The sequence below is a fragment of the Convolutriloba macropyga genome, chromosome 2, assembly GCF_964194025.1.
Source record: "Convolutriloba macropyga chromosome 2, txConMacr16.3, whole genome shotgun sequence".
NCBI lineage: Eukaryota > Metazoa > Xenacoelomorpha > Acoela > Convolutidae > Convolutriloba > Convolutriloba macropyga.
Window position 1 is genome coordinate 58,733,722 of NC_134469.1, and position 22,400 is coordinate 58,756,121.

The 22,400-nt window shown below is 35.6% G+C and overlaps 2 protein-coding genes across 3 annotated transcripts in view; one reads left to right on the plus strand and one right to left on the minus strand.

Annotated features, from left to right (window-relative positions):
- LOC142334548 (uncharacterized) overlaps positions 1–22,400 on the minus strand; it is a 128,327-nt gene that overhangs the window by 96,129 nt on the left and 9,798 nt on the right. For both annotated transcript variants that reach the window (XM_075382669.1, XM_075382668.1), the window contains exon 4: positions 13,783–14,030. In XM_075382669.1, the coding sequence (XP_075238784.1) occupies positions 13,783–14,030 (248 nt within the window). The remainder of the gene's footprint in view (positions 1–13,782; positions 14,031–22,400) is intronic.
- LOC142335540 (uncharacterized) lies at positions 7,893–9,807 on the plus strand. Its single transcript, XM_075384080.1, has 2 exons — positions 7,893–9,090; positions 9,188–9,807. The coding sequence occupies exons 1-2, from the start codon at positions 7,893–7,895 to the stop codon at positions 9,805–9,807; spliced, it is 1,818 nt and encodes a 605-aa protein (XP_075240195.1).

The following is a 22,400-nucleotide window of genomic DNA, read 5'->3' on the forward strand; positions in this document are numbered from 1 at the left end:
GAAGTTTTCAGCAGCGTTACCGACCAACATTGAAATTTTTATTATTGGAGAAAAAGCTAGTACAATTTTTGTTGATACTGCGCGACGAGTGTCAAAAAATCATATTCTAACAAACTGATGATGGACGAAGATGATATTAATGGTTTAATTCAGAGATGTCAAAAACTAAAGCACAAATTTCGAGGTGTATTTGCAGCAGACAATTTTCCTTCAAAATTGAAATCAAATACTTTTTTAATAGTAAATGCGTCAAAATCTCAAAGTCCTGGCACGCACTGGCTCCTCATTTGTAAAAATAACGACCATCTTCTGTTTGCTGATCCCCTTGGACGATCCTTGTCTTCTTACAAGAATATTTATCAACGACTTGCAAAAAATAATGTACAGTTTCACCAATTACTTGAAAACCAACCAATTCAAGGTCAAAACTCAGAATTGTGTGGACTCTTTTGTATTTTTATTGCTCATTTAATATTTGATGATAGACAAATTGTAAATTGTAGTAATTTTCAATTGATTCGCTTTGCTCTTCACATGATGCTCTAACAAAACTAATATTGTGAAATAAATTTTTTTTTTTAAAACTGAATTTTTTCTTCATATACAAGACGAACAAATAGTAAATCAGAATCAATGTTTAGTTTTCCAAAAAAAACCACTCATAAAAATATCCATAATCTGACAAAAAGCACCAGAATGAGGACCACCCAAATTGATTCCACTCTTTTTAAAGTTTCACTACTAAATTGATCAGTTTGAGTTTTCGAAGAAATTGTAGAACATACAAAATTGTGAATTGTTTTCTGTGGTACAATTGATGTAGATCTCGCCAATGTTTTTGAGATTCCGCTAGTGACCGCTGTAGATTTTGATAGTTTGGTTGCCGCTGTTGCCAAGGGTGGAAGTCGCCTGCGTACATTTGCTGTATCCATTTTCTCTCCAGATTTGTTATTAAAGTCAACGGCAAGCTGTAATTTGGAAAATGTATCTCCTTTAAATTCCAGACTCGTTGGGGTTGAAAATAAGTGTCTGAAGGTAGTGAAGAGACAGGGAACTGCAAAAATTTTGATTGGCTTCATGGTCTCAACATCGATTGCACTCTCAATCAGAACGTGAAAATGGTTAGTTGGTAACTGACAAAATTCAGACTCAAAATGAGGACACACAGCATAGTTATTCGAAGCTGTTAAGTTTGGCTTTTCATCAGCAATTAAAAACTTGAACTGCTTTTGAAATTGTTTGAAATAGTTGGGAGATCGCTCAAACATTGCTTCCACCATCTCTACTACACTGATCAAATTTCTGCTTCTTTGCTGGGGGTGGTTTTGAAACTTGCGTTGCAGCAGCTTCACGTATTTTTTCTGCTTTTTTGACTAAATTTCCAAACTCTTCTAGAGTCAGAGAAATTCTCTGTTCAAACTCGTAATCCTCGGCCGCTTTCTTGAACAACTTTAGAAACACATATGTTCCGGTTCTCTCGTACGTTTTTAAAGTTGCCCTGACCAAACGCTTTTCTGTTTGGGAAATGTCGAAATAGCAATCTCCAAACTGTGTGTCTTTTGAGGAAGTAAAAGGCATGGTAGGCAACTTGTTTTATCACTTGCTCTTAATGTAAATAACTACGAAGTTAAGAGGCGCGGCAAGTTGGGATCAAACCAGTGTCGTCATATTTTTAATTAAATCCAAGTGATTGGTAAATACATTCTCAAGTACGCCCCACGGCGTACTTGAGACTGTTCATTTTAGACTTTTATACGTATGTGACCTTAGATAATAGTTAATTAAAACCATACCTCTATAAACTACCAGAACCTACTTGCGAACAAAGACAACAAGTACATGTGTTTTGTATATAAAACAATAAATTTAACAACACAACTCCACACTTCTGTGTGGGAGAGAGTTAAACATTAATAGTGTAGGGACCCATATATATTACAAGTTGATTTAGAACAGATGTGACCCTAGATAGTATAGTGTAGAGACCACACACAAATTACATAAAACCAATACAAAACAGATGTGACCCCAAATTCCTCTGTAAAGGAACCACAGTGCGGCTAGCCACATGCTATATACAATATATTATGCAACTAGGTGTGTCCATGCTCCAATCATTTGTTTGGTCTTAGAAAAGACGAACCTTGCGAAACACATGTTGGGAAAGAATTTTGTACTTGTGTTCATTTTTAGATAATAGTTAATTAAAACCATACCTCTATAAACCACCAGAACCTACTTGAGAACAAAGATAACAAGTACATGTGTTTTGTATAGAAAGCAATAAATTTACTACCACAACCCCCACTTCTGTGTGGGAGATAGTTAACCATTAATAGTGTAGGCACCCATATATTTTACATACAAGTTGATTTGGAACAGATGTGACCCTAGATAGTATAGTGCAGAGACCACACACAATTTACATAAAACCAATACAAAACAGATGTGACCCCAAATTCCTCTGTAAAGGAACAACAGTGTGGCTAACCACATGTTATATACAATATATTAGGCAACTAGGTGTGATTATGCTCCAATCATTTGTTTGGTCTTAGATAAGGCGAACCTTGCGAAACACATGTTGGGAAAGAAATTTGTACTTGTGTTCATTTCTTTCTTTTGCTCTTACTTAACAGTTAACTATTGAATCGAACTTGAACTTGAAAACAATGTCCGTGAAAATTCTTTCGGAGTCTGCTATCTCTTTTGAGAGAACTCTTGTTTACCAAACCGTGTTTGAAAATTTTGTCGTTCTGATACAACAGAAAAGAAAAAAGATTTGTGGTACACATACCAGCATTGTTTGATACCGAAGCTATTTATTAACGCTATTGCTGCCCTACCGGAAAAAACGGAGCCGGCTGAATCCAGTATCATTACTTCTGGGGGACACTTACCACCAAAAACTATACCACAAATGCATTCGACTGAAGAAACTTTGCCGGAGGAAGTGAGACGTATCTTGTACAGATACGACTGCGATTGTGTGCCCTTATTCGAGAATCAACTCGGTACATATCAAGCCTATGAAAATTTGGGTGATATGTGGGGTGTCAAATCATCACCATCCTCACCGGACAGTCAGCCACCGAGTGTTTCAGTCAGTGTTCCAACAACTCCTGCTGTGGATCCAAGCCCAACTTTTACTCCAACCCCAAGTCCGTCACTCTTTGAGGATTTCCAGAGGAAGAACAAGATCTCTGACAATTTTGCAAATCAGTTTGATGTCAACATTTTATCTGGTTCAAACTTTCAGACACCACAACCCCAAACAAATTCAGCCGATGTCAAGACACCCAATTGCTCAGAAACTCCAGTAGTGTGCGCAGCACCAAAAAAACGAAAACAAGAAGACTCTCTAATGGACTTTTTTGACCTCTAACAACTTATTTAATATTGAATTGTTTTTCCTTTGCACTTTGGTGTGTGGTGTTACTATCTTTTGTGAATAGCTCGCTAATTGACACTCTTCTTTTAATGTTTTTACATAGCTAGCAGACTTTAGAATCAGAATTTTACAAAAATGGACATGTTCAAACATGTTCACAAAAACAGTACTGTTTAGTGAGACAAAGTTGGGAGACAAATTCCAAAATGGACATGTTCAAACGTGTTCGAATATATAGCAGGAAGCAAACAAGCTTCTGATTGGTTGAGAGAAAATTTGTTGAGAAAGCTATTGAAATGTAAAATTAGGTTTGAACAAAAGCTTCAAAAAATGCATAAAGTCCTTATCAAACAAAAACTTCATTTAACAAATCGTTCTTCATATGCTGATATAATATCAGCCCTCCTGTTGGGTATACCTTCAGGTGTTAGTTAAACTAGTAAAACATCATTTTTTCAGCAAAAAGGAGGAAAAAAAGAAAGGATTTTTTTTTAAATTGAGATTTTTCCGGTTTTTTTTGCTTAATAATTTTTTTTCGACGGAACGAAAACTCAAAACCTGAACGCCATTACCAACTGTTTTTTGTGGGCTACCGATATGAATAAAAAAATTGACCACATTTCTTCTAAAAAAGTTGAAAAAAAACGGAAAAAATTTTTTTTTTGTTTTTCATGGTGACCTTTGACCCCAAAAAAGTCGGCTCCAACAGATAGTTGGGATGAAACTAACTATTGGATTGACACTATCAGACACTGTACTACAAAAAAGCTCATAACGCTCGTCAAAATAAACTCAATCCTTCATGAGATAATTAACCATTAATTAACAGCTAATTAGCAACTAATTAGTCTAATTAGTAATTAACGAAAAAAAAAATCCCATTTTTTTAAACGGATTTGTAATCAGTGGTACATGCTTGTCACTTTTGGTCATAAGGGTCAGGGTCGAAAAACGGCTCCTTCACCGATTTTCAAAACATCTGGACATTAACGTCTCATTAACATCTGGCATTAATTAGCAATTGAAGTACCCGAAATAATAATGATACACCAGGTTTTTTCTAAAAAACCGATTTTTTGGGGGCTGGAGATAAAATCATCTCATAACAGCTGTCATCGAAAAATGCTTGCAACAGGGGGCTTGTCATTGGCTGTCATGTGATGACATTGATTGATCATGATTGACAGAAAATCTAACTTTTTTCCTGATAAAGATGAGGGCTTTTTTCTTGTCGGTTCCTGCGTTTTAGTGCCCGGGGAGCATTTTTGGTTATGATGACCAACATCGTCAGACGCACCCATCGGCATCTACAGTAAAAAAAAATACAAAAATCGCTTTTTTGCAACATTAAGCGGAAAAAATTGAACATTTCATTTGTTTTTAGTAGATTTTTTAGCTGTTCAAACACCGTGACAGTAATAAAACTGTGCATGATAACCGTCCAAAGCATCCCTTGTACTTAAAATTTAACAAAGTGTACAAAAAAGCGATGTTTTCGCAATATTATTCAAAAATTCTATGGAAATCAAATCAAAACTTTCTTTTTATGTAGGCTACTGGAGTGTAATATTACATCTAACGGATTCAAACACAAATGTTTCCTCTACCCTTATGTCATTGGAGCATATTATCTATGAAAATGAAGAAAAAAGATTAAAATATTTGATTGAAAGATCATTGAAAATTCATAAAAGTTTACTTTGACTAAACCTAAAAGTTAGCAAATCAAAAAATTGCAATTGATATGCTTTCTTACATCACATATAACTAATAACTAAAAAGAACTACCCCTGGTTTTAAAAAAATCTTTTTATATATTGTACTAATAATTCGAAAATACCAAACAAGTTTTATCATGTCAGTGTTGTTCAGTGAGAAACGTAAAGTCAAGCGCTACTTTACGTTCAACGCAACTTGATATGTTCATAGTAGTTGACTAAAGCGGGGACGCGCTCTTATTATCCAATCAAATTCGAAAATTTTGAAAGTTTGAATTGCGCAGGTCTTATATGAACCTCGTGTGGAATAGAAATAAATTCGCCATTTGAAGTTGAGTTACATGTTTAAGAAAGTTGTCATTATCTCTGTTAACTTTTGAATCTTGAATTTTTCAACTATGGTTTTCAATTGCAAATATTGTTCGGCAACTTTTGCAAACAGAGGAAATCAATCTCGCCATGAGCATCGCTACCATCCCGACGAAGTAGGTTTACCAGTCTTTACCTGTTGTATTTGTACATTCACTTGTAGAAAACTTTCTGAACTGGAACAACACATGAGGACTTGTCATCAAAAATTTACAAATTGTTGTCGGTCCTGCTATATGGGCTTTAACGACACCAGATTATTTGCTCAGCATATGAGTTCTTTGCATTCTTTACCTGTCTTTGGCGATCAATTCCAACCAACTCAAGCGCCGGCCGAAACTGCCTTTAATGGTACCCTTCAGAGCTACCATCTGCCGCCATCACCAACCCAAGCCAACACAGACCTTATTCAGTTCATGCTCCAGCATAAACCACAAATCGATTCGCTTATAGAACAAAAACTCTCACAAGGATCACAAAAAGTTCAATTTAGTGCTCATCTTCAACTTCGAAAGCCGAGTCAAAACGAAGATCAGGAAGATGAGCTTATTGAAATTTATGCAAATTCGCTCATGACACCGGTGTATAGTCAGGGACTTAGCAGTGAGACCTTCTGGACTATGGTCGAGAAGATGATGATAGTGCTTACGACATTTGCGTCTAATGGTAGTGGTTGGGTGCTTGAGAAAGTTATCAAAATAATTGTGAACTTTGCCCGTTACCGACCTATAACTGGCTCGTCTTACATTGCGTTACCATCAAAGTTACAAAATTGCCGCGGTTTAATTAAAATTCGTAACCATGAGGACGCAAATTGCTTCCTTTACTGCTATATTGCTGCATATCATATGCACAACAATATTAGCTTAGATCGACCAGGAAGGAACTACAACACAGACAAAACTTCACCCGAAACGTACAAGCAAGCCAACCTTCATCAACCAACTGGACACTTCGATATGCCCATGGGGATAGAAGACATCAATCAGTTCGAAAATCTAAATGAAGTTCGAATCAACGTTTTTGGTTATGATGGTAGAGACTTATTTCCACTCAGAGTGTCAAAGTTTGTCTCAAACTTCACAATGGATCTTTTGCTTTTATACGAAGCAGACTGTTACCATTATGTGTTGATTACCAACTTGGTTAAGGTAGTCTGTCAACTCCGAAATACCAAATTTCGCTTTGCGTTCCATATTTGCCGGAATTGTTTCTGGTTGTGTGAAGAAGGCCTTGCAAAGCTTACCGCACATATGGAAACCTGCTGTGAAAATGCGCCGGCTGTTGTTCGATTACCAGCTCCGGGAAAAAATTTATATAAATTCAAAAACTTGGCCGCTACCTGGTTTGTTCCATTAGTCATTTACTTTGACTTCGAATCCTTCTTGTATCCAGTAGCAGGATGCACGCCCCACGGGAACAACTCATACACCAGAGTTATTGAAAAACACGAGCCCTGTGAGTTTTCACTTGCGGTAATTGATCACTACTCAACAAAACCCATCTTCTTCCACGTGGACAGCTCTGAAGATTGCATTACTAAATTTGTAAACATGTTACACACACTAGCCAAGGATATATACAAGCGCAAACGAGCTTTTCCTTTCTTCAGAGGTGACTGTAGCCAGTATCCGAAAAGTGCAGCTAGCGAATGTTGGATATGTAACGAAGCCTTTGACGATAATGATGAACAATCATCAATTGATCTGGATCACTGACACTACAGCGGACAATTTCTTGGCTGGGCTCATGAAAAATGCAATCGAGCACGAAGGAACGTCAACTTTACCCCTGTGGTGGGTCATAATATACAAAATTATGACCTTCATCACATTTGTTTAGCCCTCCAATCTTGTGAGCCAACGACCACTGTAAGTGTAATTCCATCTACTGATGAAAAATACATTTCCATGAATTTTGGAGTACTCGTGGAGACCATAACCCTAGATGATGGAAAAGTGATCAAAAAGTATGAAAATCTGAGGTTCATTGATTCATTCAAAATGATGAATTCGTCTCTCGAAAAGTTGGTTGACATTTTACCAAGAGATCGTTTTGGAATACTTGCTTCTGTCTTTCCTAACCTATCCTCAACAGAATTGAAGCTCCTGCAGCAAAAAGGATATTACCCCTATTCATATGTTAGCGGTCGAGAAAAGTTCAGTGAAAAATCCTTACCGCCTCTTAATGAATGGCGTAACACTTTAGAAGGAAACGCAGTAACAATAACTCAAGAAAACTTGAACCACGCCAAGACCATGTGGAACACTCTGAATTGCCAAACTCTACAAGACTACCACGATGCATACCTGAAAACCGATTGCGCTCTTCTCGCATGCGTTTGTGAATTCCACAGGGAGCTCAGTTTCTCCACCTACAAACTCGATTGCATGCACTTTTACACACTGCCAAATATGGCTAAGGAAGCATCCTTGAGAATATGCAAGGCGGAGGTCGAATTGCTTACAGAACGCGAGCACCTCGATATGATAGAAGGAGCAGTACGTGGGGGAGTATGTTCAGTCTACGAGATGAGAAATTTTACAGCAAATAATAAATATTTACCAGATTACGACTCTTCACAACCCTCGACATTTGGCTTCTGCGTGGACGCCAATAACCTATACGGTGGCGTCATGCAAAATGAAAAACTCCCTCAGTCAGATTTTACGCTTAACTCTGATATTACACTGGCTGAGATACTAAACTGTCCTGATGATAACCCTGTCGGTTACTTCGTGGAAGTCGACTTGCATTATCCAGCAAGTCTACACGATTACCATCAGGACTTCCCCCTCGCACCATCGAAAAATATTGTTGAGGATGACTGGCTCAGTGACTACCAAGTGAATTTGCGAGAGAGTCATAACTTACCCCCCTCAAAAGTTCCAAAACTGTTGCAGACTTTCTTCGACAAAGACCATTATGTGCTGCATTACAAGCTGTTGAAACTGTATGTTAACTTGGGATTAGTCGTGAGGAAAATGCATCGTGTGCTACAGTTTACTCAAAACAATTGGTTAACACCCTATATAACCCTGAACAGTGAGAAGAGACAAGCGGCTTCGAATAAATTTGAGGAGAGTTTCTATAAACTAATGAACAACGCCGTTTATGGGAAAAACTGCGAATCGAAACGTCGACGGATGAAAATCGAGCTTACGAGAGACGCAAGACGAACCCTAACCATAGTAAGCAAGTTTGAGTTTGAAAAATTCAAAGTGTTTGGCGAGAACATGGCAGCTCTCTCCTCCCGCCCAAGAAAGATCTATTGGGATACACCAACTATAGTAGGGGCCACAATACTTGATCTAGCGAAATACTACATGTATCAGTTTCACTATGGAACAATGCGATCTTCATTTGACTGTCGATTACTTTATAGTGATACTGATAGCTTGCTATACCGGATCAATTGTGAAGATCTCTACCGTGAACTGAAGGAGAGCAATGTTCTTGATCAATTCGACTTCTCAAATTACCCAGAAGATCACGAACTCTACAGCGAAGAAAATAAGCGCGTCGTCTTAAAATTCAAAGACGAATTTGCTGGGGATTATATAAAAGAGTTTATATGCCTGAAGCCAAAGCTGTACAGCATTACTTCCACTAGTGAGTATTTTACGTTTAATGATTCAAGAAAAAACTAACAAAGTACCAACTAACCTTGTATGATTGTCATAATTTGACTGCTTTTTTCTGTTCATAGGTAACCGAAAAATGTCCGCCAAAGGAATAACAAGAGCAGCCCAAAATTTGCTTCGACATGCAGACTACAATAATACACTTGTGACTGGTAGTACACTGCGCGCTGAAAACACAAGGATTGTTTCGGAAAAGCATGTTCTACAAACGGTTTCAACGAATAAAATATGTCTCTCTGCTTTTGATAATAAACGCCACATTTTGAACGAGGGAATTAAAACACTACCATTCGGCCACTATAAAATTGATCATTGCCGAGTCGAAGATTTTTCTTGGGATAGCGATGAAGTAGAGTGGGACTACGAAAATGTAGAAAATTATGCTCACCTTCTCCTAGATTCGAGTCCAAACTGGGACCATAATAATAGTTTTGTTGTACCTGATACAACAATAAGTGAAAGCCCGGAAGAATGGGAAACACCTGACCCGGGATTTGCAATGACAAGTATTATCAACGAGGACGATATTGATAGCGATGATATCGTAGATTTCGATGCTACCACCAGCTCCAGCTCTTCCTCCCCTAACCCATTCATTAATTATGAAGCTAATGAGTGCAGTGAAAGTAGTAGTAGTAGCGATTATGAAGAAGAACCAGCATTTAAAGTTGCACGCAGACAATAAACTTATTGTACTTAACTACGTAAATTGCGCCTTTTGAATTCCTAACCGTGTAAATTTTGTGTTTATGAGTGCTAAAATACGTTTCAATAAATTGTTCACTTGCAGCTCTTATCGGAACGAAATTTAGAACAAAGTTGGCTGTTTGACCGAAAACAAGTTTGCCGCCTTGGAAATAGTCACATCTGGTAAAGAATGAAAGTTAATCCCTTTCCGTCTAGGATAACCCCCTATTATCCCATGTTTAAGTATCGTAGGATAACACCCCCCTCTCTTGAAACAGTATTTACTTACTACTTGTATGGGTACCCAGAAACAATATAAACACCTATCAAAACGCTGCAAAAAGTAGAGGAAAACAAGCAAACTTTCTTCAATTTGTCAGGGTTTTTCCCGGCCCATGTTTCATTTTCAGAGTTATAACCAACCGTGGAAAACAATGACAGTAAGGCGAATTTAGTTCAAATTTGAGAAAGTTTGGAACGATGCGCCACAATTGTCCACGATTTGCGATTTTGTGCTCTCGTCAAAAAACTACTAAAAAAGTGCCAACTTAGCGGAAAGTGGAAAACAAAGAAAACTTAATTATTTTTAGTTAGACAAAAGTCTTTCATTTTACTAACTGCGGATTTAAAAATCAAAACAATCGCTGTAGTCTAAATGAATGCAAAAAAGACCGTGTAAAAGAGTGACACAAACAGAGGACAAACGTGACGAGGTATTGTCACATTTGTCCACAATTTGGTCAAATCAGCCGACCAATTCTAAATACACGTTTTGCGGCGTCATGATTAAATTTATTCTATTAACTATTAATGAACAGAAGATTCATGGCAAATTGTGTTTTTCAATCAAAAACATTTTTATTATGGCATCAAAATTTCTCTAACTACTGTTCAAAAATAACCAGCGTTGCTTTCGAACTAGAACTTATAAGTTACAAGCTTTGGATCGATAATTGTTGGATAAACTTGTAAACTGGTTCAAAAATCATACCTGTCTATCAATTGTAAAATATTCCCTTGTTTTCAATATTTTCAAAAACGTTTAGTTTGAGAAAAAAAAATGTCTGGTGTAGCCTATGCACAGGTTTCATATTGTTCTAACTTCAACGTAACTCTTTTCAGAGCAAAAACCAAACAAAAGGACAAAATCAGACTGTCTTTTACTGACATGGCATCGGTAATACCGTTTTGTATTTAAATTTATCCATTCTTTTTTACAAAAAAAATCGATAACTTTGACATAACTTTGTGGCCGTTTTTTTCCGATAAAACATCATTTCCCATGTTTGTCAAATATTTCTCTAAACTTTTGGGAGCCATTGTAACTGATAATATGGACATCTGAAACTCAGGATTTTTATCATCGCAACTTTTGTGGTGAAAATTAATCAATTTATGAGTTCGCTTGAAATAGAATAATGAAGTTAACCCATTCTTGCAAATTTTTATTGTGATTGAAACTGAATTGATCCAAAAAAGAGTAAACAGTGAACTTTCCAATAAAATGGCCGATTAGTTTAAAATTTAAAACTGTTAAATTCCGTATTTAATTTTGTTTTAAAATCGAGAAATTGATTGAAATATAGATTTGCATTTTAACTCATTGCGCGCAGAGGTATACCCATTTCATCACGGGCAAATTTTCCCAATCGGCGTATCTCTTGTTCATTTTTCCTTTGCTAATACATCGAAAATGCAAGAATATTACGAAAAAGAAATAATTTAGCAAAAACAGGAACGTTTGAAGGGAAATGCGCAACCCGTGTTGGCAAAAGTGTCCAAATTTTAATCGCGAATTTGAGATACAAGCAGTGTATCCTGTTTTTCGCCGGCCAAGTATCACGAATCTGCTCAATTTATGTATCTCGTTTTCGCACGCAAGGTAACTCTATTTAACACTGATTGTAGCTAATTTTTGCTCTGAATGTATCTATGATCCACAATTGAGCCTAATTTAATCACCTAATAATTGATAGGAATTAAGTGATTAAAATAGGTTTACAGGTTATTAAAATACCATATAGGGCTCATATTTATCACAATGTTTTTATTTGATGTCGGCTGTGGGTCTGGAAATGGAATTGACATCACCCAAAAACTTAATAGGGGATTTTTCAGAAAATTTGACATTTAGGTTAGATTCTGAAAAAAACCTGTTTCTTTTCAGAGTGATGGAAAAATAAAAAATAGCATCAGCTGATATTCTTGACCGTCACCTCAGTATTTCTTCATGGATTGTTTGGTTTTTAATCTAGTCAAGTATTATTGATTCGAGATAACTTTACTAAAATTTTTCAAATAAATTAATTTCTGAAAAATCCCTCATTTTCAATTATTTCTTTTTTATGTTCTATGGTTGCATTGGCTATTTCAACAAAACAACCAAGAATTTAGGTAAATTTATCTGTCTATGAAACAAAGGTTTGTTCTGTACGAAAATATCAACTCGTCTCCTCTGTCCATATCAGGATAAGATTGGACAGAGGGAAATTTCGGTAAAAAATGAAATGCAAAATCAATACTGTTTTTTTTTCTTGATAAACTTGATTTATTGATTGATTTGCATTTGATTTCAAAAAATGAATTGTTGGTTTGAGTTGGTTCAAAATTTTTGCGTCTATTTACAGATTTAAAGGTGTCTAGCATTTTTTGAGCAGAATCCAGCATTTCTGCGTCTGTTTTTGATCTCCATTAATTTTTTCTGAAAAATCCCTCCACTGCTTGACCGATTTTTGCGTCCATTTAGAGGTTTACAGTGGTCTAGAAGTTTTTGAATCAACATATTTTTGCGCCAATTTTCAGGTTTATATGTGTCTAGTAGTTTTAAAGATTCGGTCCTGGTTGTGTATCAGCTACACTGGTAGTGGAAAGGAAAAGGGTGTATATCACATATGAAATGACTTCCATTAAAAAACAACATAAACCAAAGTTCTAAACAAATATATTTTGTCGCGTCGTTAATTCTATCTTTAAATCACTTTAAAAGCTTCAAATCATATTTGCATGCTCATTTAATAAAGCTTTAAATTACTTTTGCGTGCTCAAAAGCGCGCATTTATTTAGGCTCAACTGCGAATTAGAGACAAATTTATTGCAAAAAATATATACCTAAAGGGAGCAGAAACGTGCTACAAGACTTGTAATCTATTTACAAATTTAAAGTATCTCAGTTTCGCAAAAATGGCGTAACTCCTTTTGCGAAAAATAAGATGGAAAGCTTGTCTCCTAATTTCGTTCATTTCATATATCTATTTTTTCGCGCGATTTTTACTAAGGCGGAAATTTTGGGGTATACCTCTGCGTCGTAATGCTGTTTTTTATTGCATTTTAAATTTCAATCCGCCTTTTATAATTTACCTTATTGTAATTGTACATAAATCTAAGAGTTTTGAGTTTCCCTTCCAACATCTATTTTCAGCAGGCTGATTAAAAATGCAATTTGAAGATTGAATGCTTCGCAAAAGCAATATCATTTTTAGTTGGGTGAAAAAATGAATATTATCACAGCTCGTTCATTCACATTAAACTTTGCAGAACATTACTGGATCCTAAATAAATAATACTTTCAAGAAAATTGCTGCAACTTACGGAGCAATAAAAAGGATAAAGATAAGTAAGTTTAGTCCAATTTAACACTGTTTTAAGATTAAAAAATTGTAAAGCCAGCTCCTAGAAGTGTGCGAATTTACCCAAAATTTTTATACCGTAGAGGTTTGTAATAAAACTCATAATCAGAGAATTAAAATGACAGAATTGACGAAAAAATGGATTATGACGAGAAAATACTTAATTGAAGAAAATGGATCGAAAATCTATAGCCTAAGTGAAGCGTCAACAATGACTCGGGCCAAACTAATTTCTGTTTTATGAAACTAAAAATAGAAATAATCAAAAAAGTTTTATGCATCTAGTCAGAAGTTTCAAACAATTAGACATTGCAAACTGAGCTGAGCTTTTAAATATAAAAACAAACCATTCAGTCAGGCTTTTTGTTTCCACGCCCACTGACCCTGCAGCGTCCAACAACCACTTGAAGTGTTTTGGGGTGAACTTTGCTGGTATCACGTTCTCGCCGTACGATTCCGTGTGCAGTATTAGAGCCACAGGACCCAGCGACCCCTGGTTCGGGTCTAGGCACGCCTCAAACTCACTGGATATCATCTCAAAATCCTTCGGAGACATTTCCGGACGTGAAGCAAACCCATGCCAGTAATCATACAGCTAGGAAACAATTTGTAAATCTGGTTAGCTTATGCTTAGGTGAAATAGCAAAGTCTGTGCATGGACGCAAAAGAATAAAATAGTGTGGAGAGGAGCTGGGATTCCCACCCATTTTCATCAGAGATCTAGAAATAGCCATGGGCGGTGATTGATTAATTCATGTTTTTTGTTAAACGTATGGAAGGTCAAAGTCTTACGTCTGAAAACAATACGCTGATTACTTGCCAGGCTTATTGTTCCCACAATCTTTGAAAGAAAATGGGAGAACTTTATGCCAGCCCCACTTTTTTGTTCAGACACTTTTTGATTTATTTTTAGGGCATCTTTGACTAACACACATGGTATAAATTCAGTTGCTTCTCAAGTTAAAGCAGGAAAAAAAATTTGATTTTTTCAAAAAAAGCTTTGGCAGCAATTTTTCGATTGATCATACTCTTCATATAATGGTTATCTCGCAGACTCATTTCAAACAACTGGCAGCGTTTTCGAGGATATCCTTCAAACTATTTTTTTTTTGTTTTTTTGAATTTCTTGAGAGATTGAAAGACAATATAAAAAGAAAAAAATCATTCGAGATCCGCCACAATCAGTTAATTGTTCACAAATTGTTGAAACAATTCACGAAAAATGTAAAAAACAACAAAAATCGAACTGCAGCAAATCAGACAATAGTTTTTTTAAGACAGAGCTGGGTCAGAAGACAAATTGAGATGAGAGCGACCAAAAGCAGTGGTTCTGTATTAAACAGTTTGCTCGGCAACACTTAGGTTTGAAAATGTAGAAAGCATAAGCATAAACTCAATAGAAATTGTTATAACCAGATATTGTAAGCCAAATAATTTAGGTCAACTTAGACAAGTTAATTAGGTGTTTGAAATAAGCATTCTTTCGTAAAGGGTTATTGTTTTGAAGGCGCCAGAGAGGGCAGTTGAGTGATATATCTTAAACAAACAAATTGATGAACAAAAGCATATTGAGCTGTCAATCTATTTCGTTTACTTAGCAAAGTTGAATTTCTGCATCAGGCCAAAGTCGAAATGAGTGATTTAAGTTTAGAAGAAAAGTAGAGAGCGAACATTTGAAGTGAACTAGATACTTTGAACAGAATTGGAATTTCAATTTGAACCAAACTAAAGTGTGATTTCAAATTTACAAAATAATTGGCAACTCCAAACTTGGTACACTCAACTCTTTAAGTTATAATCGTCATTGGAATCTGAAATATTGTGGGGATATTTCCCTTATGATTGTTGATATAAAATAGGGATACGCAGCCGTATATACATTTTTGATCTGAGTTTTTGCCACACGAAATGGTGTTATTCGACGGTTTTTGATAATTTGTGGTATAAATTTCGATTGTTTATGGATAAAATAACGGTAGAAACCAGGCGTACCAGCATGTACTGGTGCAATAATGTATTGGCTAATCATGGAAATGGTTTAGAAAGTTGTGGAAGGAATTTATTAGAGTTTTGTAGGCTTAAAGTAATTAAAAGGGCAATTTATCAGTTTTCCAAATCCCCTAACGATAAAAAGTTGTCCGACCCCCCCTGGGATGGGAAGGAGTTATTGGTTGATAACTGGTCAATGATGGGGAGTTACCCCTAGTGGTCCTCTATTGCGAGAATAATTTTCAGGCGAATCCGACCACCCACCCTCCAGCTATAAACACCGGAAGTAGTGTGATTTGAAGGCTTTTAGGTATTTTACTGTGAAATATGAATGTTTGAGTCAGAAATAAGGCGATTAATCAGTTGTAATGTCCTGCACGTATGAATTATTGTTTTTGCATGATCTTGGGAAGGGTTTAGGATATAAAATGGCGATTTATAGGTATATTGGTAATTATCACAGGAATCTAGTTAGCACCTAAACAGAAATAGTATTTTTTCAACAAAAAGTTGAAGTTGAATTCTGTTTGACCTGAAAATTGGGGGATAGACTAATTTGGGTACGAGCAATCCGATTCTAATGTCAGATTTGACCCCACACCAACCTGCACGGAACTAGCGCACGCCGGTGCTGTGGAACGTAAAATTTGAATTGCTCGTGGAGTATTGGTAGTAGCCCTATGATTTTCGGAGGGTTAGTATAACTTTTCACGGGCTTTCTATTGGTGCTATTTTAAACTTCCGGGTCCGACCGGAAGTTGGTGCTTCGGGACAACCCGAGTGCCGAAAACCTGAAATTGGTCTTTTTGAGCGGCCGAATGAATTTGAAATAGTTTTAATATGATAACCTGAGACAGTTAGTGGCAAAAAAAAACCACCCCGGTCAATTTTGACGAACTCGGATTTTTCGGGTTTCGGCACCCACGACTCGTTAAAAAATTTAAACTGCAAACGACTCGCAACGGCTGATCCGTTGGTCATGAAACTTGGCAGGCAGGTTGGTGGCACCCTATAGTTACTATAAAATTTTATCCGAAGACGTTTTGACCACTACTTTGCAAGTTATTAAGTTCGGAAATTTGGGGTAATCCGGGAGGTCGATGAAAAGTGTGCGCGGTCATTGCTCGTGTTCTAGTGGGAGTTACGCCATGAAATTTTGTAGGTAGGTGCAACTATGAAAGAATTTTCCATGACGATAATTAGTTTTACCAGCGTGACCCCTCATTTTGGAAGTGTGACCTTTGGATGACCCTAGAGGTGAAATTTTGGGCTTTTAGGAATATATAATTTTCGGCGGGTTTTTAACTGGTGAATTGCATGAAATAGTTTCAAAATTGGAAATTACAATTGGTCTTTGGTTTAGGGGTTGAGTTTAGTTATTTATTCAACACATGATTTTTGACAGGAATTGATTGCAGCTGATTAATTTGGTAGCGGAAATAGAGGTATAAGAATTTTTCAGAGCAGCGTTCAATGTTTACTAAGCAAACACTGATTGACATGTCAAGTGCAAATATGAGATAAAGTGGAGTGGATTTGTTTACATAAGAGTCCAAAGGTCGTGTACTTAAGATAAGGAGAAAGTTGAACAATGGTTGGTAGCAGTTGAATGACAGAGCATAATTTGATATTGGTTTGTTTGCTTAGCAATCAAAGCCCTCATACAGAATGCGACAGATTTCAAGTGTAAGTTGCAATGTTTAATTAAGAGATTGAGGTTTGTTTGCTTAAGATAAGAGCGTGTTGGTTGAGTATAAATTGAAGTGACACAGAGAAATTGAGCGAGAGAGAGAGAGAGAGAGCGAGAGAGAGAGGCAAAAGGCAGACTTTGGAGATTTTTGCACAAGCGAGAGAAAGCATTTGGTTTAGTGGGACTAAACTATAAAAGCTAGTGTGAAAAGCAGAGAGAAGATTGAGAGTTTAGTGAGACTGAACCCTGGAAGTTGGTCATTGCAAGACCAGTTGGGATACTGTGAGCGTTTTGGTTTAGTTCATTTGAGAAGCGAACCACGGATAGTGTTATTATTATTTTAATTACTATTATAAATTGACTTGAATTTGTCTTTTCCATTGATGTGCAAGTAATTCTCTTACCTTTGTTATCCATATAACTAGAATTGATATTACGAGCCGCATTGTGAATTAACTTATTTCAAGGCAATCTAATTTGCAGCAGCATACAAGAGTGGAAGAGGGGAAATAGAAGAGTAACAAAGTAACGCTTGCTTCACCAATTCAAAACCTTTGGTTTATTTTATTTGATCGATCTTCTGGGCGACAGAGTCCCCTCACTGTTGAGCCTAGCAGAAATTCAGAAGACGACAGAAAAACAATGAGATACAAAATAACAACAATCATTGGGAAACTTTTCAGTTTGCCCAAATTGACCTATGATTTTCATCCTTGAGTGTGCTATTGTTCTAGTTTCCTCAATCAATGAGCAAAACGAAAAAGGACCTTCTTATGAGCCTGTTATGGATAGCGTTATCTTATCAATTGCCTATTGTTAAGCGCCTTATTTTACAAAAGAATATAGATTTTTGTTAGAGCATTGTTCCTTTAAAGAGCGGACCAAATTTCTTTAATTTTTGAGATAAGAAAATATCTACGTCTTTTTTAGAAATTTTTCATTGGTTTGTTCAAATAAGAATGCAAAGTTAGAGAGCAATATCAGTAGCAGCACAGTCATCAGAAACTGAACAGATTTAGATTAACTATCATTATTGATCTTATCCACTTTTGTTGGAAAACTGATGTCTTTAATAACCTCATCAAAATTGGGCTAAAGACAATTTGGGAAATTGCGGCATTTTGTACACATTTATTTTAACCCATTTTACTATTTTTTCCTCCGATCGTTGAGAACTCTTTTGTTTTATATGTAACTTTAAAAAATCGAACCAGTTGATGCGTCAATTGCTCCTCTTCTTTTTTAAATTCAACTACCTATTCCCAGAAAACAAATGTTCTGTATTAAAGATTACCGCATATCTAAAGTTTTTTTAAATATATATTATCTTGCAGCCAAAAAAAGATGGGCATTTTAGCTGTATACCGTCTTTTATTAAAACTGTTTTATATACAGCTAACGATTTTGAAAACACTGATGCATTTTTATATATAAATACGCAAACTTCCGAGTTACACTCCAAATTCTGCATGATCACTCTAACGCCAAATAGTGTCTTGATTGGAAATATTTGATTTTGAATTGGATATAATTTGTTATGGTGAAAATGCAGAAACAGTTGGCGTCTTTCAAAAAATGACGGTTATTCATACTGTTGCATTGCAATCTAGATCATTTCGCAAACTAAATTTTGTTTCGCTTCACGTATTATTGCTGCTTTTTAAACACTACTTGAAAGGCTATGGAGAGATGCCTTTCCTCAAAATGTGGCCAGAAATCGCAAAGTTTTATTTTCCGGCTGTAAGGTGCAGTCATTATTGAAAATACCAAAAAAACGAATAAGTGTCTAGTAATGCCAATCGTTTGAAACAAATTCACTTGTCTTTAAACATCCTATTATGCTATCGGTACATTGAAAAACAAAAAGAATGTGCATACGGTATTTCTTCCCTCTATTTTTAATTCTGGAAATTATCAAAAGAAAGCTTAATTGTCATAATAAGAGAGTTATAATTGAATTTTTAATTAAAATTTTTGAGTTTTACATAAAACAAAATTTTTCAAAATTTTATCTTGCTTTGCAATCAGGAGATACTGTTTCCGCACACAATGTGAAAGCAAAACACTTAGTTTTGATTTGGGTTTCACTCCAGGTATCAACAACTTTGATGCCTTTTTTCTCAGAATTGTGAAACTTTTGAGTTGGGCTGCTTATTTGTGTCATAATGGCTACTGTGTCAAAAATTACTTTTCGCTACTTTTTAAAATTTGTTCTGTTTGACACTTTTGAAAACTTGTTGTGTTTTATTAAACCGACGACGTCCATTTTCAGAAATCAACTACTTTTTTTTACCTCATTTTATGTCGCAATAGTTCTTTGCTAATGTTCTATTGAGTTTTTACTCTTTGTCAGATGTTTGTTGATGAAATTTTTGTTGGATATTTGATATTTTTTGTGCAAAATTGGAACCGTTTGCTTCCTTGAAAAACCTCATCTTATAAATAAATAAGTAAAATAGTCAGGCATGTGAAATTTTTTAAATTCATACTCCTACTCGCTTCCAATTCATATGTAGAGCTGTTGTTTTATCAATATCAAGTTTTTAGTCCTGCAACCAAACTAGTTTTTCTGACAGAGTGAACCAGTGAAAGACACGCAGTACCAGAAACAGACACGCAGTACCAGAAACAGGTAAGTTTGATTTGCGGAAGACACGCAATACCAGAAACAGACACTCAGTACCAGAAACAGGTAAATTTGATTTGCGGAAGACAGGCAGTACCAGAAACAGACACGCAGTACCAGAAACAGGTAAGTTTGATTTGCGGAAGACAAGCAGTACCAGAAACTGGTAACTTTGTTTTACGGGTTGATCAAAACAAATTCGAAATGGTTTAAGTTACCATATTGTGTTAAAAAAACAACGACGAATTGGGTTAGTTAACAAAGCAAATGAGACAAAAATGAGGGTGTCATAGCAACACCAGTATTTGGTATATAAATTCTTTGGGAACACTAGAGAAAGAATAAAGACTAAAAATTCAAAAAACGACATCTCAGATGGAAAATTTAATGTTTTTTAAATCAAATCCACGGTGGACTTTTATCAGAAAATGGATTTTGTTCAAAAAATAAGTTAATTTTGCGATTCTGGACGTTTCAGTTTCTTATCTCTTTTTCGGTGTGCCCACGGAAGAAATATACCCATTAGTAATAACTTATTGTTAACAGTTCACAAAGGATAAAGAAATCGTTTGCAATTGTTTTCAACCATTCCCTAGTTGAGACGACCGAACAAAAACGATAAAAAAAGTTGTAAGAAATCTTAGGTTTGTTTGATATCAAACGCAAGAAAGCGTCGCGGTGCGATCTATTTGTTCGGCATTGCCGGTTTCAAATTTAATTAAGATTCGGTATTGTCGCTTTTGGACGCAAGAGGGATTGCGTATGTTCGGTCTTCAAAGATTCGGTGTGTTCAGTATATAAACGTAAGAGATCTTTGGTATGTCCGCTCCATAAACGCAAAAGATCATCGGCATGTTAGGTGTTTAAATGCCACAGATCGTCGGTTTGTTAGGTATTTAAGAGGAAGAATATAAATCTCTTGGTTATTTTTGATTTCAATAATGTAATATGTAATATACTTGTTGGTCCTTGAAGATAATTCTGTTAATAAATTAACAAAGCTTTGACATACTTTCTTGTTTTTTGACGGCTGGTTACGTTTGAATCGGAACGTACCAACCATTTCTAGTTTGGTCTGCCGGGACTAATCAGCGGTTAAAACCCAAAAGATGAAAATTCATTGTGTTTTTCTCAACAATACTGAATCTCTCTTACGTTTAAAAGCGACGAAATCGAATCTCTCTTACGTTTTAAAAGCGACGATACCGAATCTGCCTTACGTTTAAATACAACGCTACCGAATCACTCTTACGTTTAAAAAACGACGATACTGAATCTTTCTTACTTTTAAAAATGACGATACCGAATTGTTCTTATGTTAAAAACCGAACGAAAACGACTATGCGGACTAAAAAATTGTAGGAGCTAAAGTCGTTTTTGGCTAGTAAAAAATGACGATACCGACAATTTCTTATGCTTAAAAACCAAAGATTTCTTGACTAGGGTTTTCGGGTTCTTTAAAAACCGAAATAGTGTTTCCTTGCGCTTTGTTTCAAAGGTATGCTCAAACACAGACATTTCGCAACATCTTGATGAACTTGAGCAATAATTACAGCTAGAACAATTTTTTCTGCAAAAATTTATTAACCATTTAGTGATATGACGATCATATGCTTTCAAATGTGAATGTGTTTTGCCTTTTACGGCAAAAAAGTTTACAAATAAAAACAGTTTCTCCATTATATCTCAATTTTGGTAAATATTTAAACATCCAAGAAATTTCCGAGTGATTTGAGAACTCTTCGTGCCACCCCAACCAATGCCTCGACGCTACTCAAATAAAAACTTTCAGGCGCCAGTATTGTTCCAGCCTCCATTTATGTTTAGTGTAAAAAAATTGACTGGAATTTATAGTTGTCAATATTTTTAGAAAAAAACGACAAAATTTTTTGCACTTTTGGCGTTTTGGGTTCTGTCCGATATTTATTTACACAATGCTCAGAAAACAATAAAAAAAATTGTCAAATTTTATCGAACGCTGTAAAATAATTTTAAACAGTCAGGCATAAAGTGTCACTGGATCAAAACTAAACTGATTTAAATTTATTTGCAGGAAAAAATTGACTGTAATCGTTCCATTTTTATGAACAGAATTTTCTTTCACCCTATTGCGCTGACAAAAAGTGCACAACTCAACAAACATTGATTGTTTATAAAAAAAATGAGGCTCGCTAATGCCCAATGGCACAAAATAATCCGACCACGCTTATCCGTTATCTTGTATCAATTGTCAATCAAAGAAGTAGTTCATATTTTGTTATATAACCTTTGATTTATTTTTCAAAAAGTACAGGCGTCGTCTATACAAATGAGGTTTTTTATCACCAGTCGGGTAAATTTTTTTCATTTTACTAGAATGAACAATCGAACAAACAATTTGACTCACATGAAATCAACTCTATATAAAGTTTCATATTTTTCAATTTGTTAATGTAACAGTTGTTAAATTTTGTCAATTTAACAACTGTTTTAAAAATAGAGATAAAAAATCATCTTTCCCGTTGTCAGACTAAATCTCAAGCTGTAATGGGTTTTATTTAACAAACGGCTTGTATTTAATTTCTATAAGACTTTAATATTTTAATTTAGACTTGAGTAATGGCAGGAAAAAGTTGACCTCAACTTCTATTCATTCTAGATTGAGAACGCAAAATGAAATC